The 18,890-nt window shown below is 33.2% G+C and overlaps 1 protein-coding gene across 1 annotated transcript; it reads left to right on the forward strand.

The window, feature by feature from the left end:
* LOC115967240 (monoacylglycerol lipase ABHD6) lies at window positions 1-4,020 on the forward strand. Its single transcript, XM_031086299.1, has 4 exons — window positions 1-744; window positions 2,762-2,854; window positions 3,693-3,760; window positions 3,855-4,020. Exons 1-4 carry the CDS (start codon window positions 106-108, stop codon window positions 3,964-3,966), a joined length of 912 nt encoding a protein of 303 aa, XP_030942159.1. The 5' UTR covers window positions 1-105; the 3' UTR covers window positions 3,967-4,020.
* The last annotated feature ends 14,870 nt before the right edge of the window (window positions 4,021-18,890 follow it).

An 18,890-nucleotide genomic window follows, 5' to 3' on the forward strand; every position in this document is an offset into this window, starting at 1 on the left:
AAGTCCTTTTCCTCAGATTCAGAAACAATTCTCAATCTTTAATCCATATTTAAATCATTCCCAGGATTTGAATCTTTCCATATATATATATATATATATATATATATGTCTCCCATTAAGCTGTCCAAATGGTTTAGTTTTACAGCTTCAAGGGATTGGTTCTACCGCTATTCCTTCACCAGTGCAGGCCTCTCTTCTGTCACTACAAATCTGGGGGATGGCACAGTCATGCATTGTTGGGTCCCCAAAATCCATAAACATTCCAAGCCCACGTTGCTTCTCATCCATGGCTTCGGTGCCAATGCAATGTGGCAATATGGGGAGCATCTCCGCCACTTTACAACACGGTTCAACGTCTATGTCCCGGATCTTCTTTTCTTTGGCCGCTCATTCACTTCTAGGCCTGAGCGTACCGAGTCTTTCCAAGCAAGTTGCGTGATGAAGCTAATGGAGGCGCATGGCGTGCTGAGAATGAGCTTGGTTGGGATAAGCTATGGCGGGTTTGTGGGGTATAGCATGGCAGCGCAGTTTCCAGAGGCTGTGGAGAGGGTGGTGTTGTGTTGTGCTGGTGTGTGCTTAGAGGAGAAGGATATGGAGGATGGTTTGTTTAAGGTTTCGGATTTGGATGAGGCTGCAAGCATTTTATTACCACAAAAACCCGAGAAGCTAAGGCAATTGATAAGCCTTTCGTTTGTCAAACAAGCTAGGTTTATGCCCTCTTGGTTCCTCTCAGATTTCATTAATGTAAGACTCTCTTCACGTTTCTCTTTCACTTTATGTTATGAATATTGTCTCGGCTTGTTTAGGTAATGGAATTTTGTATAGGTTTATGGAAAATTTTGAGGTTTGGTTAATTGGGTTGAGCTATTAGATCCTTTCAAATAGGCGTTTTAGCATAATATACTATAGTTAAGCTTTGCCAATATCGTCACCAAATTAAGCTTTATTGGGGACTCTAAATATAGATATCAAGTTTTTATGTATTAAATAATAAGGCTTAAAATAAACTTATCAAACACATATTAAGACTGGAAAGAATGAAATCATTCTTCTCTAGCTCGATAAATCAATTGATTAATGTAGGCATTACACTTTGCTTTGTCGTTCCCCTGTTTTTTAACCCATCCCTAGTGATTACTCTCTAGTAGAAGAAAGTATTCTTTTCCATTCATAAAGATCCAAATGTCAAAATCAATAAAACGACAATCATGGACCAAAATTTAAAGATAAATAATATGTTTACAACATTTTTACGACAAATCCTAAATGGCAGGTTGTTACTGGTTGTTATTGTTAGAGCAAAAAAGTAATCTTAGTGTTAGTTTCAAATTTAAACCAATAACAACTAACCACTTGTAATTTATTGTAAAAATGTTGTAGACGTAGCATCTCTCAAATTTAAATGGATTAATATTGTAGCAAGACATTGTCTCGAGAAAGGAAAATTTTACTTCCAAATTGGGGAGAATTAATAGAAATGAAATAAGATGAACTTGTATGTTGACATCGTTTCAGGTGCCCCTGAAAGCGGCTTTGTTTGGATGCCCATTACCCTCTCACTCATCACTCATCACTCAATTTTCATCACTTATCACTCATTACTCATCACTGAAAATACTCTAACTTCTTAAAGTGGCATGTTTGGCACTTGTTTACAACTTCTGATAATTCCAAAATCCAAACTCTTTGTGGGACCCACTCATCACTTTTTGTGGAGTGAAGTGATCATGTAGGTTCAACACATGATGGAGCCGTTGGTGTGAAGTCAAAAGTTGTGACTGGACCTGAGAAGTGCTCTGACTGTGGGTCCCTCAATGTGTGTGTATTTACAAGAATGCTATCATAACTCAGTTTTCATAACTAAAAAACACCCAAAACTTGTTTTTAGTTTTTTAACTCATTATTCAAAAATTAGAGAATTGAGTGATGGAAACAAGAGTTGAAAACAAATCCTAACAGCCTTCTCTGCATTGGTCCCACCATTTTTGAGTAAGAAGTTATGAAAATAGAGTGATAGGTGATGGGCACTTGTAAAATTTTTTTAACCCCTTTACAAAAATAATAAAATTTTTAAAAATTATGATCTCCCTCTCTCAAAAGAAAAAAAGTTAAACCTTTTTAATTCAAACACTTGAGAGGTTCAAATATTTTTTAAAATAAAAATTATAAATGAGAATAAATTTATAAGGATATTATAAAAACAGTATAAATGTTTAATTTACAGTAGATTTTTTAGTAAAAAGTTAAGTTTTTACCATTCTCAATATTGTAAGACAAAATCACGTTTAAATTTATACAACTATAAAAATGTTTTATTTTTTCATATAATAAAAAAAAAATTAAAATGGTTTGGTTAAATAGAGTTGTTTCAAAACTTTTACTAGAAGATTAACCTCTTTTTACTAGTTTCAAGTCGAACTTGGCTGTTAAAGAGGTGAGTTTCATGTCAAATGTTGAAAGAGTCAAGTTCAAAAAAGAAGCTATTTTGTATTTTTCAAATTGCATTACTGACCAAAAATGGCTTGAAAATGTGACATCTAATTTGTTTAAATTTAAATGCTTTTGAAAGTAAGTCTGAATTTCCGATTAGGGTCTGGCCTAGTTCCTGATGACATTCCGGCCCCCATTTGAGGTTTGGATTCCCTCAACCTATACTCAGCTAGGAAAAAAAAAATAATTTAATAATTATAACCAACTATTCATTTTAAGCAAATGTCATGTTTTAAGAAAGCTGAGTTTTTATTATTTTCAAATTGGACAGGTGATGTGTAAAGGGTTTGTTGAAGAAAGGAGAGAATTGATTCAGACAGTACTCAAAGATCGTTCACTTTCCGACCTTCCTGTGATCAAACAGGTTATCATATATCATTCTTGTTCACTCTTATTCATACTTAATGAAAAGCGTGTTTAATGTCAATAAACATTAAAAGAAAAGAAAAAAAAAAATGAACCCTGAGAGAAACTTTATTGATATAAGTGGTAAACTTGTGGAATCTCAAACTTAAATATATAGGCTCATAATCAATTTGTCTCATGTCTTCCAAAAAAAAAAAAATCAATTTGTCTCATATCTTTAGTATCTATATAATTCTATCTTGTTATGTAAATTTTTAAAACATGGATTTTTTTTTCTATGCCGTTACCATTATCGTGTGGGATGATAACTACAAAATTACAAATTCTTTTATTAAATGGTTTTCCTGACCGACTCTATTTACATTGCTGCCAAAACCACTTATTATTATTATTAGTAGTCATAAATGATAACAGACGTCTTGAATCTTCTTCTTCTTTTATTTTATTTTAAATTTGCTTCTATGCTGCCAACGTGCTACGTACATTAGATGCTTATATGAGAATTGTTCTTAATGAGTTGGAAAAAGAATATATAATAATAATAATAATTCAATTGTTAAATAGTGGGAGGATTTCTACTCTATAAGCCTCATGGCATAATAGAATTACTATAGCAAAATATTTAATTCTAAGGATGATAACTTTAATATATATGTATATATTTTGTACGGTAAAATATATATATATATATATATATTTATATTAAAGTTATCGAGTGTATTGAGGGAAAAGTAATGTGTCTTATTCAATCATAGTATCACAACACTTATTTTTATTAATTTATTGCTTCATTTTATTAACATTGTCTCAAAATTTTTGGTTGTCTCTCAAACCAGCCCACACTAATAATTTGGGGAGAGCAAGATCAGATATTCCCTTTGGAATTGGGGTACAGATTAAGAAGGTAATGCAAAAGTTTCAGCTTATTATTTGAATTTTAATGTCCATTACTTTTTCTGAACCAACTAACCAAGTGAATTTTGACATATTTGGAGTAGGCATGTGGGGGAAAATGCACAGTTGGTCATTATCAAGAACGCAGGCCATGCAGTCAACCTAGAAAAGCCCAAGGAGTTTGTCAAAAATTTAAAACTCTTTCTGCTTGGTTGACATTCACCCCCTTCCTCTACCTATTTTCTGGTAGCAATTCCACAAAAGCAATTAATGTAGATTACTATTTGATTTTTGTTAATTAAACAGTAATATACTGTTTTTTTTTTTTTTTTTTGAGAAATAATTACAACATGCTGCTAACCCCGCAGCTCGAACATTTTCCCCCCTAGACCTCCAAGCACTTTGTACATGGGAAGGTGCCAATTCAGCTACAAGGCTTTTGGCAATAATATACTGTTTTTAAACAAAAAGAGAATACAAATCTTTTATCTCACCTTTTGTATTCTACTTTATATTTCACCAATAATAACATGTTTATATCCATTTGACTTTCTTTATAGAATAATCGAAGTTTAAAATGACAAAAAAAAAAAAAAAAAAAAACCCAAACACATGGCAAGTTGTTATTAGTGGAACATAAAGTAAAACACAAAAAAATAGACAAAATTTAGGGTATGTTTGTATGTGAGCTCAAACAATAGTTTTCAAGGTTTAAACATGAAAGTTGTGGGCCCTAAAAGTAAATGTGTTTGATCAAGAGCATTTGAGTTACAAATCTCAATTTAGAGTATTTAAACATTGTATTTTAAGAACATGTTTGGGGTAGTTTTCAAATTTTTAGTAACAATACTGAATGACATTGTGGTAAATATTTTGAAAGGCCTGAGACCCACACATTTTGACATTACAATTAAAACACATAAACTTTATTTCTCTTTCATCTCTTTTCTCTCCCATGTCCCATTCTCATCTTCTTCTTCTTAAGCCAACCAAACTCTATACCTCTCTAATCTCTTTTTGAAATCCAACTCTATGGTCAGAACTATGCAACTTGATCTCTCTCCCTTTCCCCTCTACCTATCTCATCTCTCTCTACCTCTATCATCTTGCTATCTCAATATTAATTAGACTCAATCGTGGGAGATACTATTTTTTATAATATTCATAGTTGGAATTTGATGAAATAATCAAAGAATTTAGTTCATAGATTGGTTTTTTTTTTTTTTTTTTTTTTTTTTTTTTTTTAAGGATGGGCTTTCTAAAATTGATTGATTGGGCTAAATTTTCTTTAACTTTGCTATTGGTGATTTTTTTTTTTTTTTTTGTTGGGCTAATTTTTTTGGGGATTTCTAATTTTATTTTTCAATTTTAGATTTATAAAATTTTTTATGGCTTTTAAGAGGAACAATGATATCCTTAAGGGGGGCCATGTGCAATTTTGTTGAATCAAATTGCTAGAATTAGTACCTACATATATATACTAATATATATATATATATATATATATATATATATATATTACATTTGGGGGGCACGTGGCTCTGTTCATGAATAGCTAATATGTCATTAGAAACCTAAGCTGCCATCTTAGTTCATAAAGCATTTGTAGTAAGTAAAATATTTGGCTCCAATCACGCATAGAAAGATCAAAGATAACATGTGCCTTGTCATGTGCACTGCACATGACTCACTTGGTTAGTTGGGTTAAGTGAATCATGTGCATTGCACATGACAGGTACAAATGCCATCTTCATATTATTGGTTGGAGCTTAAGGCTTCAAATTGATAGCTTAAAGGTCACCAAATAGTCCATGGCCCACGGCCCAACCCAAAAGCCCAAAAGCCCAATAACCCACTAGGCTAATGGGCGGCTCGAACCGTTGTTATTGAGGCCATGGGTAGCCCTCTAGCCCAGTAGGTCAGACCATGGGCTAGTTTTTATGCCCATAGGCACCCAGTGGGCTAGCCCAGCCCGTTGGCCCAACCTGTTGCCTAACTAAATAATTCAGAATTTATAACAAAAATATATAGGAGGTGTATAAAGAATAAATTTTAAGACATTATAGAGGAATTTCTTAAGAGAATTCCCCCAAGTGCTAACCACTAAGATACTTAAAGTGATTGTGCTAAACTTAATTTACTAAATATATATTTTTCTAGTAGTCTAGCAACTTTGAACTAACCATTTGACATTTTATTATTATTATTATTTAAGATTAAAAAAAAACCATTTAAAGCCTTAAAAAAAAAAAAATCAAATAGGTTTCCATAAACCAAACAAAGAATTAAATAGATTTGACTATAAAAAAATTTGTAATTAAATATTAAATTCTTTGAGTCTTTCCTATAAAAAAAAAATTTGATCATTTCCCTATAAAAAATTGATTCTTTTCTTATAAAATTAATATAATAATATGATAACACAAATCCATGGGCAGCCCATTAAGTCCAACTTGATAGCCCAGCCCGTTAAAGACAAAATGGGCATTGCCCATTGGCAGGGTAATAGGAAGGGTCGTCAATGGGTTGGGTTGGGTCGGCCCAGCCCATTTTAACTTAACTCATGGGCACAATAGGCTGGGTATAATGGGCTATTAACTAGTTAACGGGTTGGGTCGAGCTGGGCCGAAAGAAAAAACCTTAGCCCATGGTAATGCCCATTTTATTTTTAGCGAGCTGGGTTATCGGGTTGAGCCTAATGGGCTACCCATGGGCTTGTATTAGCATATTATTTTATTATTTTTATAAGGAAAGAATCAATTTTTTATAAGGGAATAATCAATCTATTTTTTTAAAGGAAAGAATTAAAGAATTTAATACTTAATTACAAATTTTTTTACAGTCAAATCTATTTAATTTTTTGTTTTGTTGATGGAAACCTATTTAATTTTTTTATTTAAGGCTTTAAATAGTTTTTTTTTTTTTTTTAATCTTTAATTAAAAAAAAAGTCAAATGGTTAATTCAAATTTACTAGACTACTAGAAAAATATATATTTAGTAAACTAAGTTTAGCACAATTACTTTGAGTTGAGTATTTTAGTGGTTTAGGGAGTTTTATTAAGAAATTCCTCTATAATATCTCAAGATCAATCCATCATACACTTCCTATATATTTTTGTTATGAATTATGAGTTATGGGTTGGGCCAATGGGTTAGGCCAACGGGCTGGGCAACAGGTTGGGCTACTGGGCTAACCCACCGAGTACCCGTGGGCATAAAAACTAGCCCACGGCCTCACCCACTGGGCTAGTGGACTACCCATGGGCCTCAATAATAACGGGTCGGGCCGCACATTAGCATGGTGGGCCGTCGGGTTTCTAGGTCGGGTTGTGGGCCGTGGGTTATTTAATGACCCTTAGGTAATAGGCTGTAGTTTTCTCTTTTGACCTAGCCCGACCCAACTCGTTAACTAGTTAATAGCCCACTATGCCTAGCCCATTGTGCCCATAAGCTAAGTAAAAATGGGCTAGGCCGGGCCGACTCAGCCCATTGACAACCTGTTGAAGCCAAACTCTGTTATTGTAATAAAAGTAGTAGTACCTCTAGCACTTTCAAAAAAATATGGCAGATCTGGAGCACATTTAATATGCCAGAATATTTTTTATTCTTCACGAATCTAATTTTAATTGGTAACTTTTGAAAAACTTAAATGACAATGGTATCATGTATGGCATATAAAGAAAGACATCAATTAATAAATTTCTTTGTCCACAACAAATTTGAAAGGGAAAAATAAGTCAAGAGTTGTGTAGCTTAACTAGTTAGCATATTTTGGTATGGGTTTAGTTTACCTCCAATACTTTTTTAAATGGACATGTCATTTTGTTTTAAATATACAATGACAAGTGGAAGTGAGTTTTAATTTCCACATTTTATTTAGTTAGTGGGTGAGGTGGCGGTCTCTCATTAAAACAAAATGAGATTCTAGTTAAAAAAGACCATGACTTTTGAGTGGAGTTGTGGTGTACCTTTATGTTAGAACCCCTTTCTTTCTCCGCTTGTGTGTGTGTGTGTTTGTTTCTAAAAAAAAAGGTTAAAAAAGTACTGGAGATAAGGCAAATCCTTTTGGTATTTCTAATGAAGATATCTAATATTTAAATTTCCGCTTTCCAATTATTGAATTATCAAAATTAAAAAATAAATAAAACTAGGATGATTTTCAAACTTACTTATTACAACTTATGACATATGAATCTTATTTATTTTATTAAAATTATTTTAAAAGATAAAATTAAAATTTTGGGTTAACTGGTAAACTTTCTTGTATTTGAATAAGAGATTTGAAGCATTGTTATTAATATCATTCCGTTCTGGCTGGAATATCTTGTACCATGAGTAAACTGGAATAGCGACCACACCTGTTCCACCTCAGGTGAGATTTCGACCCATTTCGGGCTATTCCAAGCATTTCGGTCAATATCGGTTGAGATTAAAGATTCGGAATATGAATTTTTGGCCTTTTCCCCCTAAATTTGATGTCTGAGTTAGTCCGACCCACTGCCTTTCCCAAAAAAATAATAATAATAATAAATAGATCCACTGCCTTTGTCTCTATTCAGTGGCGACTCTAGGAATTTTTTTCAGAGTGGTTATTAAAAAAAATTAATAAAAATAAAACTTGAATATATTAACATTACAAAATAAAAACATATGCAAATACATAAAGTTCTAAAATTTCATTTCACATGTTTTTATATTTTGAAATCGTTTTGTGATATGATAGTTTCACTATCAATGTTATTTGCTACATTTTTTTCAATGTACACAACCAAACAATTATTATGCTACTGATCTCCTATTCAATTACCAACATATTGCCTAAATAAGTAATAATATAAATAGTGAGTTCCAGTTAGCTCAACTAGTAAAGTCTCTGATGGTTGTATAAGAGATCTGAGGTTCAATCCCCGCCTACACCAAAAACTGATTGGTATCTTGGTCTGATGATAAAGAGCTATCATCAGGAGCGGACGCCATAGGTTGAAACTCTCTCTCAAAAAAGAAGAAGTAATAATATAAATAAAATACATTATCTTTTTGAAAAAATTTATCACATAAATCCAACAAATTTGGCTAAAGACTAAAGTAAGCACTAACAAATTACCTATTTGAAAAGTGTGCATTTTTTTATATATAAAAATATAGCAATTTTAAAATATTCCATTTGAAAACACAATTTATAAAATCACAATTAAACGTTTGATTTGGGTTTTTAGGCTAATTTGTTTGTTTGGACAATTTTTGAGAAGTGCTACGTCTATAATATTTTTGCAACACTTTCACAACAAAGCATAGGTGGTAAGTTTTTACTGATTCTAATTTGAACTTACCACTGAAATTAATTTTCTGTTAAGCCGTAACAATCTGCTAATTAGGATTTGTGACGAAAATGTTGTGAACATGGCATTTTTCACAATTTTTTGGTTCAACATTCAACAGACCAAAATTTTGGAGAGGTTGAATTTTATTTTTAAATGACTCAATTTTTATTAAGGGTGTTCAATTTTTTTTTTAGGGTGGTCAAGTTTTTTTTAGGGTAGTCAAAAGACCCATATTAATTTAAAATTCAAAATTTTTTAACCGTATATTAAAAAAAAAAAAAAAAAAATTCAGGGTGGTCATGTGACCACCTGATTATCCCTTGGCACTCCCCCTATCTCTATTTAAAACGGAGAAGAAAAAACACAAGATGAAAAAAATATAATGAAGAACAAAATGAAACAAACATTGCAGAGAAAGAAAGAATAAGAAGAAACAGAAAAATAGAACAAAGAGGAGAGACCGAGACAAAGCACTGGTGAGCGGTGAGGCTCCAGACTTTTGAAACTCTTGAATGGGAACATTGAGAAGTGTGTAAAACAAAGGAAATAAATGGGGTAGGTGATAAAGAGATGGAGAGGTTCACGCGTGTAGGTTTAAGAAACGGGAAATGGAAAAGGTTAAATTTCATGAATGTTCCAAATTTTTAATTACTCAACATGTTCACTTTATTTAAAAAATGCAACAAATGATTTTTTAATAATCATATGCTTACTTTATTTGAGAATTAAAAAAAACAAATATTTTAAATTCATTATATTACATTATATATATATATTTATTTATATTTATTTATTTGTGGTAATCCGAAACGGTCTAAAACAATACGCTGAAATAAGTCGGTACCGAAATATTTTATTCCAATAGAAAAATGAAACAGGTTCCGAAACAGTATTCATAACATTGATTTGGAGTTCAATTACACCTACACCAAAAACTAATTGGTGATCTCACAATAAAGAGAAATCAAATTGAATCTCTCTTAAAAAAAGGGTAAATTACACTAACCTATGTTGAGGTTTAGGGTAATGTCAAGCACATCCAAAATTTCTTAAAAATAATTAATTTGGTCCTTGAAGACAAACTACTTGTAATAGCATTTGTTTAAGACCCAAAGAATTTTTTTTATTTAATATCTTTTCTCTGTTCTTTCTTATTATCCTTACAGTTAACACCACACCTCCACACCCTTGGCCTTCTCTCTATCTCTTTCTTCTTTTCTTTTTCCTCTATTTCTCACTTGATTCTCTCTTTCTCTTTCTATTTTCTGTTACTTTGCCTGGCCAAATCTTACCCTTGTGGATCTTCATTCTCCCATCTCTTCTTCTCTTATGTCTCTAATGCACAAATGGCCTTACATGCCATTAATATTTAAAGGACCAAATTGGACATTTTAAAGAAGTTTTAGATGTTTTTAGCATTATTTCAAACCTCAAGTAGGTTACTGTATGTTAAAGACATATTTTATATAATTGGTTAATTTTTTGACAAAATGCACTTTACTTGTAATTGGGTAGATCTATGATGGGTTTAGTACTTCAAGAAACAAGAGTTCAAGTCAAGTATTAAAGCCATGAAGATTAGACCAAGAAATAAGTGAAGAAAATTTGTTCATTAAAACTCGACAAATACCTTGACAGAAACGGTATCTATCGAGATTTAAGAAAGAAACTCGACAGAAGCTGAATTTGTCGAGATCTACAAAATTAGAATTTCCAGATCTGATTTTTGGCCCTAGCTGACATGTATATGTAGAGTTTCTTTTCTCACAACTCTAGACATATATAAAACTTATTTTAAATGCCATTATACATGGAGAACACATGCATTGAGTGACCTAGTGCCTTATTCTCTCTGAAAGAAGATACTGCGTTTTTACGTCAAAGGATATTGTAACCAAGTATTACTTGATCTTCATTGTTGATGAAGTGAAGAACCTTGCAGCCAACAACATCTTCAAGTTGCTAGAGTTAGTTATGTACTGGGATTCGTGTAAAAGGGTGGCATCATATATTGAAGAGTTCAGAGGTTCTGAAGCGATAGAAGGTTTTTGTTGTAAATTCATCTACGGGGATTGTAGAGTTTAGGGACAAAGGTTTTGTACTAGATTTGAAACTTCTCTTTACTATAGTGAATTGCTTTTCAGGAAGGTTTCCTCCTAGATTTTTTACTGTGAAACTAGTTTGTTTCATTTGTTTTCCTGGGTTATCATATCTTGTCCTATTTACTATTCCACTATGCATGATATTGACATGATATTGATGTTTGTTTGTTTTAACAAGATTTATTCATAATAAATCTAATTAACAACTTGGGTTTAAAACTTATTAATTCTATCAACGGGGGTCTAAATTTCCTAATAAGTGGTATCAAAGCAGGTTCACTTTGATTGGATTAATATCCTAAGTGTGATCCTTGATCCCCGTTGTCATGGATCGTGGACAATCTCTTTTGATTCCTCCTTTATTTGATGGCACTAATTATGCATACTGGAAAGTTTGTATGAAAGTTTTTTTGCAGGATCTATGTAAAAAAGCATGGCAAGTTGTTGAAGTTGGTTGGATTAAGCCAAAGGAAGCGCCGGTGGATTAGGATGAAGCAGCAATCAAAGTGGCAAATTTCAACAGTGAGGCCTTGAATGCTTTGTTTAGTGGGGTGACCAATGAGGAATTCAAGAAAATATCATCCACAGAAGTTGCCAAGGAAGCATGAACCATTCTAGAGACCACCTATGAAGGTACCAAGACACTAAAGACTATAAAGCCTCAAAGACTCATTAATAGTTTTGAAGAAATAAGGATGGAGAAGGATGAGACCTTTGATGAGTTCTATGCTAAACTCAAAGATATTGTGAATTCTGCCTTCAACCTTGGAGAATCTATAGTAGAATCCAAAATTGTTAGGAAAATCCTTAGGTCCTTACCTGAAATATTCCATGCCAAAATCACTGCCATTGAAGAAGTGAAGGACATTGATCAAATTCCTTTGACTAAACTTGTAGGGAACCTTCAAACCTATGAGATGGGATTATGTTTAATGGGAAAAGGTGGAAAGAGTAGAAACTTGGCTCTTAAGGGTATAGAGGAAGAGAGTGATGACTCTGAAGATGAAGATGAAGATAAGGATGAGGATGAGGACTTAACCTTCATAGCTAATGAGATTATCAAGCTTCTCCAATATAGGAAAAAGGATAAGAACAAAGCCCCTAGAAAATCTGAATCCTCTAGGAAGGGCAAGAATGAGAAACCCCTCATCCAGTGCTATGAGTGCAAAGGTTTTGTTCATATGAGGATAGAGTTCTCAAATTATCTTATGAAGGAAAAGACTAAGAATTCAAAAGGTAAAGTGTTGGTTGCTACCTTGAGTGGTTCTGAGAGTGATCTTTCTGATGAGTATGAGAATGAATGTGGTCATTATATGGCGTTTGCTACCACAATTGATAAGGTGATTGTGGAGAGTGCTAATGACAATGAGGATTCTTTTGATGATGAAATACCAAAGAAGTTAAACCTTCAGGAAGCCTATGATAAGCTATGCACTGAGTTTATAAAATCTGAAAAAGGTTTTACATCTTTGTAGAAAAAAGCTTAATGAGGTAAAAACTGAAAAAACTATTCTATTAGTCAAATTAGATGAGACTACAAGGTTGGTTGAGACTCTTGTTATGGAGAACACCTTATTAGATGAGAAGGTCAAGAATCTTGAGTAGAACTTAGTCAAGCTAGAACTAAAATAGAGAGGATGTCTAGTGCAAAGATTGATGAGGTCTTGAGTGCTTAAAAGCCTAGTTCTGATAAGGCTAACTTAGGATATGTTGACTCCTCTGGTCCCTCCTCTTCCACCGCTTCTAGATCAAAGACTATTTTTGTGCCCCAGTCTGAGAAAGGTGATAAAGGGTATGAAATCCATAACTGATTGTTAGACCTCACTCTAGGAAGTCTAATAGTCCTAAAACTGCTCATATTTGTCACCATTGTGAAGTTTCTGGACACATTCGTCCTAATTGCTTCAAGTTGTATCCTCATATGCAAGTGTCCAAATGATTACAAGTGTCCAAACGATTACAAGTGTCCAAACGGTTACAAGTTCCCTCTCAAGGTTCAACACCTTTGTTTGGAGAGTCAATAAAGTTTTGAGTTTTTTAACTCAATTTCAGGAGAATTCTAATTCTTTTATGTCCTTTAATAGACATACTAGGACACGTGCCTTCTCATCTTCACGACCAAAGACTCGCGCTGTATGGGTGAGAAAGGAGCCTAAGACTTAATTGTCTTTTCTGTTGTCCTCTACTTTGATTCTTTCTATTTAAAGTAGGACTCTCTTTGCTTGATTTCTTATCTGCTTTTGAAATCATGCTTTCATGCATTTGCATCTTTCTTTTGTGCTTTCATGTTGTTTGTCTGTTTTTGTTTGTTGTTTAGTCTTTATTTTGTTTGTTTTTCAAAATAAAAATAGAAAAATCAGGAAAAAGAATACAAAAACAATGTGTGTTTGTGTATGCTGGTATTTATGTACCTTTAATGGCCATTGAAACAAAGTTTCTAAACTTTATATCTCTTGTACCTTAGACAAGCATCTCAATACACAACTAAGCAAGTGAACTTTGTAGCTCGTGTTTGTGATGAGTACGATTAAAATGATCTCTTATATCTTATGCTCATATCACTCTTTTTGACAGGAATGACTAGAAAATCCTAAGAGAAAGGCATAAATAACTATCTCACCACTAAAGCCCGCCAATCATGTATAACATTTGTGTGCTTTGGCATAGAAAAATTGTGATGTTTTGGCTTACATAATTGAGTATTTCTTTTCTCTCTTATATGCCCATGCATGCTATGCTTAAAAGAAAAATATGCAAAGAAAAATAAAAACAAAAAGAATCAAAATGCTTTTAATATGGTTGCAAGCGTGTTTCCAAGAGATGTGAAAGTTATATGAAGTACCTCGAAGATGATAGCCTCCATCAAGCATTTATATTGTGTGTGAGTGTATTTGTTTTTCTCATGTCTCAAATCTTCATAATATGAGACACTTATGCACTCTTGCTTTATTTCACATACAACACGCAAATTCTTTACTACTCTTGATACATGTGCAAGTACAATGTGATTTGGCCATCCCAAAGGATACATGTGTTAATATATGCTTGCTAAACTGTCTTAACTTGTTTTTGAATAATAAAATTGATTAGACTTGTTTAGTATGTATGTGTGTCTTGTGGATCTAGGAATGCTTTGCATTTAGATTTGAGCTATGTTTGAGTTCTTAACATGCTGCTTGGATGCTTGTTTGAGTAGCTATCTTGTTGCATTCATCTTGTGTGTTTTTCCTCCCTTGGAAAACCTTGCTTCTGTCTTCTCGACAACTGCTTGATACTTTCTCGATAGCATCTCGATAGCAGCTCGACACAAGTTTCTTCTATCGAGATTTCTAGATTTGACCTCAATAGCTTCTCGACAGCTAGGTCAATCCATCAAGCCAAATTTCTGTGCTTTCTATCTGCTCGATACATTCTAGATAGATTCTCGATCCATTGAGATTTCTAGGTAGCTTCTCAATAGATTCTCAACACATATCTCGATCTATTGAGGTAATTTCATATGCTCTCTGCCAGCTTAATAGCAACTTGACAGCTTCTCGATCTATCGAGACCCTTTTAAATGCATTGTTTTTCACATGTTTTGCATCTTTCTATTATCTTGTCATCTATAGCATTTTTTTTTTCATTACATTCATGCATTTATATGGTTTCCTTGTGTCCCTTGATCATCTTAGATCATCTTTATATTTCATGGGTGAAACTTTATAGCTTCTTGTACCCTGTTGTCAATCATGACAAAAAGGGGGAGAAAATGTGGTTTCTTTTTAAGATTCTACATGTTAGGAGGAGAAATACATGCCTTTGTAAGAGGGAGTTGTGTTTCATCTTGTTAGGGGAAGTGTTGACCACCTTGTTGTTTTAGAAGCTTCTTTTAGTTTCTTGTACATCGGTCTTGTGACCATTTTTACATACATTGTGCTTATCTTTGATATATATATATATATATATATATATGATGTATGTTTTCTTTACTTATCTTTACATGTGTTGTTTCTTCTCTATCTTTATACGCATGTTTCTTTATGTACGCAATCTTTATTTCTGTTTCACATGTGATGCCTTGATGAGTTTTATTTAAGTGTTTCAAAAAGACAAGTTGTGAAAGTCTATCATGCTGTGAACTCTTTTCTTGCAAATTTTTTCAAGAGTTTGTAGTAGGGATAGATTTATTTTGTAATATAACAAGTGATTATGAGTTAAGTAATTTAAGACTTCTCTCATGATTAGTTGTTTTGTTGTGGTTTTGTCATGGATTGCCAAAGAGGGAGATTGTTAAGAATATATTTTATGTAATTGGCTAATCTTTTGACAAAATGCACTTTACTTATAATTGGGTAAATCTAGGATAGGTTTAGTACTTCAAGAAACAAGAGTTCAAGTCAAGTATTAAAGTCATAAAGATTGGACCAAGAAACAAGTGAAGAAAAACTGTTCATTAAAACTCGACAGATATCTTGACCAAAACAATATCTATTGAGATTTAAGAACGAAGCTCAACAGAAGCTAAATTTGTCGAGATCTACGAAATCAAAATTTCTAGATCTGATTTTTGGCCCTAGCTGACATGTATGTATAGGGTTTCTTTTCTCATAACCCTAGACATATATAAGGCTTATTTTAAAGGCTGTTATACATGGAGAACACATGCATTGAGGGTCTTGACATAGTGCCTTGTTCTCTCTGAAAGAAGCTACTGCGTTTTTACTCCAACGAGTTTTGTAACCAAGTACTTCTTGATTTTCATTGTTGATGAAGTGAAGAACTTTGTAGTTAACAACATCTTCAAGTTGCTGGAGTTAGTCATGTACTGGGATCCGTGCAAAAATGTGGCGTTCATATTTTGAAGAATTCAGAGGTTTTGAAGCGGTAGAAGGTTTCTGCTATAAGTTCATCTACGGGGATTGTAGAGTCTAGAGACAAAAGTTTTGTACTAGATCTGAAACTTCTCTTTACTATCGTGAATTGCTTTCGGGAATGTTTCCTCCCAGGTTTTTTGCTGTGAAACTAGTTTGTTTCATTAGTTTTCCTGAATCATCATATCTTGTCTTATTTACTATTCCTATGTGCATGATATTGACATGATATTGATCTTTGTTTGTTTTAATAAGGTTTATTCATAATAAATCTAATTAACAACTTGGGTTTAAAACTTGGTAATTCTATCAATCGGGGTCTAAATTTCCCAACACTGTATTTTACCCAAAAAAAAGTAAATTTAAAAATCTAAATAAATAAAAGGAAAATTAATTGTGGTCTTCAGGCAATTGTCTTTCTATAAGAACACAGGCACACAACCACCAAACAATCGTCCCCACATCTCTTTCAGAGAAATAGCACTAGGACTTCTCAATCTGAGTTCCTTACAACTAGACCACATCTCATCACCTATCTATCAACAACCCCACAACTAATATCACTCCTTTAATCCTTAAATTCATAAGCATATCAATTCACTGGTTCACACAAACCCACATCGACCAAAAACAATCATATGGGCATGATGGAAGGTTCTTCTCCGACCACCATGGCTCCTCTTCTCCTCCAAAACCTGTTGACCACTCTATTCATCTATGTTGATAAATTCATTGTCAAAATTCACCTTCAATAAAAAAAGATATAGAGTAAGGTTGTAGCCTTAGGCTACAATCAATTTTGTTGCTAATCTTTGTTATTCAAAAAGATATGGCAGATATGGAGCACATTTAATGGGCCAGAATATTTTTTATTCTTCATGAATCTAATTTTAATTGATAAATTTTGAAAAACTTAAATGAGAATGGTATCATGTATGGCATATAAAGAGAGACATCAATTAATAAGTTTCTTTGTCCATAACAAATTTGAAAGGGAAAAATAAGTCAAGTGTTGTGTAGCTTAACTAGTTAGCATATTTTGGTATTTCTAACGAAGATATCTAATATTTAAAATTATTTTAAAAGATAGAAGTAAAATTTTGGGTTAACTGGTAAATTAAAAGTTTCATGTATTTGAATAAGAGATTTGAAGTTCAATTTCACCTACACAAAAAACTAATTGGCGATCTCACAATAAAGAGAAATCAAATTGAATCTATCCCTCTTAAAAAAAAGGGTAAATTACACTAACCTACCTTGAGGTTTAGGGTAATGTCAAGCACATCTAAAGCTTCTTAAAAAAGAAAAAACCAATTTGGTCCTTGAAGACAAACTGCATGTAACACCGTTTGTTTTAGACCTAAAGAATTTATTTACTTATTTATTTTTTAATATCTTTTCTCCATTCTTTCTTCTTTTTTATGAGAGAGAGAGAGAAAAAAAAGAAAAAAGAAAAAAAGGGAACTCGCGTGTGGCAGTCATTATCCCATGCCCCATGGTACATTTAGGTAAGCTCATGGGTACCACCAGCTCAAGCCGGAGCTCGAAGACCCCGAACTTACACACACCCTAGGCTTTATTGGTTTTTGGGACTTGCTAGAATATGCAATTACAGTCCTTGCGGGAACTCGAACCTAGGATGTGATGAAGGCAATGAAGCCTTAGCAGTTACTAGGGGTGGCAAAGTAAGCCCAAACCCATTTGCCCACCCAACCCACCCACTCACCCACATCTAAATGGGCATAAGACCCAAATCAAAAACATCCAATTATTAGTTGGATTAAATGGGCATAAACCCAATTAGACCCAATAATTATTGGGTTTTAACTAAAAACTCATTGAACCCAAAAACAATATACCCCAAATTCAACCCAGTCCTTCCCACAAAAAAAAAAAAAAAAAAAAAAAACCCAGCCCTCAAGTTTCATAAGTGTTTCATTTTCCCTCATTTTCTCGGCTTCCAATCACATCAAAACTCTTCAAAGCTTCAGCAGATTTCTGAGTTGTTCGCTAGAATATTCACGTTATCTCTTTCCGGTCACTCCAACACTCATTGGTAAGCTTCGAATCTCGGATTTGGTTCCTCTCTTTAGTTACTCAAAAGACTTCTTTTGCTTTCCTTTGTTTTCTCCATTACCAAACAGTGATTCGTGTGGCACTAGACAACAATCGTAGGACAGTGATTCGTGTGGCCCCAGGGATTTACAAGCAACTTGTGTACGTGCCAAAAACCAAGAACCTTATTACTTTGGCTGGCCTTAGACCTGAGGACACTGTTCTCACTTGGCACAACACGACCACCCAGATCGATCACCACTAGGTTTTTTTTTTTTTTTTTTTTTTTTTTTTTTTTTTTTTTTTGCACTACTATATCATATATATGTGCTAATACCCCATCTGAGTTTAACTTTTATGTTTGGTTTTTGTAGGGAGCTAGGTTGATTGGGACTGGGACTTTTGGGTGTGGAAGTACTATTATGGAAGGAGAGGAATTTATTGTTGAGAATATCACTTTTGAAAACTATGCTCCTCAAGTAATCTTTAATTTTTTGTCAATGTTTAGCATTTCCAAGTTTTCAAATTTATTGGCTTTTCTTGTTACTGAGTTTTGGGGGTTTTTTAGGTGATAGGTAAGTTGGAATTTTTGGATCAAGGTTTTGCCACCATACACTTGCACTACTAATTGCCACTTGTCAACCATTCAATTTGCTAAAGTTGACTAGTTGCTTTTTTTAGTTTCCAAATACCTACTTCATCACCAAAACAACTAAAAATTAACAAAATAAATAGAATAAGAGAAATGCAAATCTTCCATTATAAATTTATAACTAGTTTGGTCATTTTTTTGGGTATTAGGGGGTAT

The sequence above is a fragment of the Quercus lobata genome, chromosome 11 (assembly GCF_001633185.2).
Source record: "Quercus lobata isolate SW786 chromosome 11, ValleyOak3.0 Primary Assembly, whole genome shotgun sequence".
In the NCBI taxonomy this organism is placed as follows: domain Eukaryota; kingdom Viridiplantae; phylum Streptophyta; class Magnoliopsida; order Fagales; family Fagaceae; genus Quercus; species Quercus lobata.

Coding starts and splice junctions, on each gene's coding strand:
- LOC115967240 (XM_031086299.1), top strand. CDS start 106: ATGTCTCCCATTAAGCTGTCCAAATGGTTTAGTTTTACAGCTTCAAGG. Junction 2,855..3,692: donor ACCTTCCTGTGATCAAACAG/GTTATCATATAT, acceptor CTCTCAAACCAG/CCCACACTAATAATTTGGGG. Junction 3,761..3,854: donor TTGGGGTACAGATTAAGAAG/GTAATGCAAAAG, acceptor TATTTGGAGTAG/GCATGTGGGGGAAAATGCAC.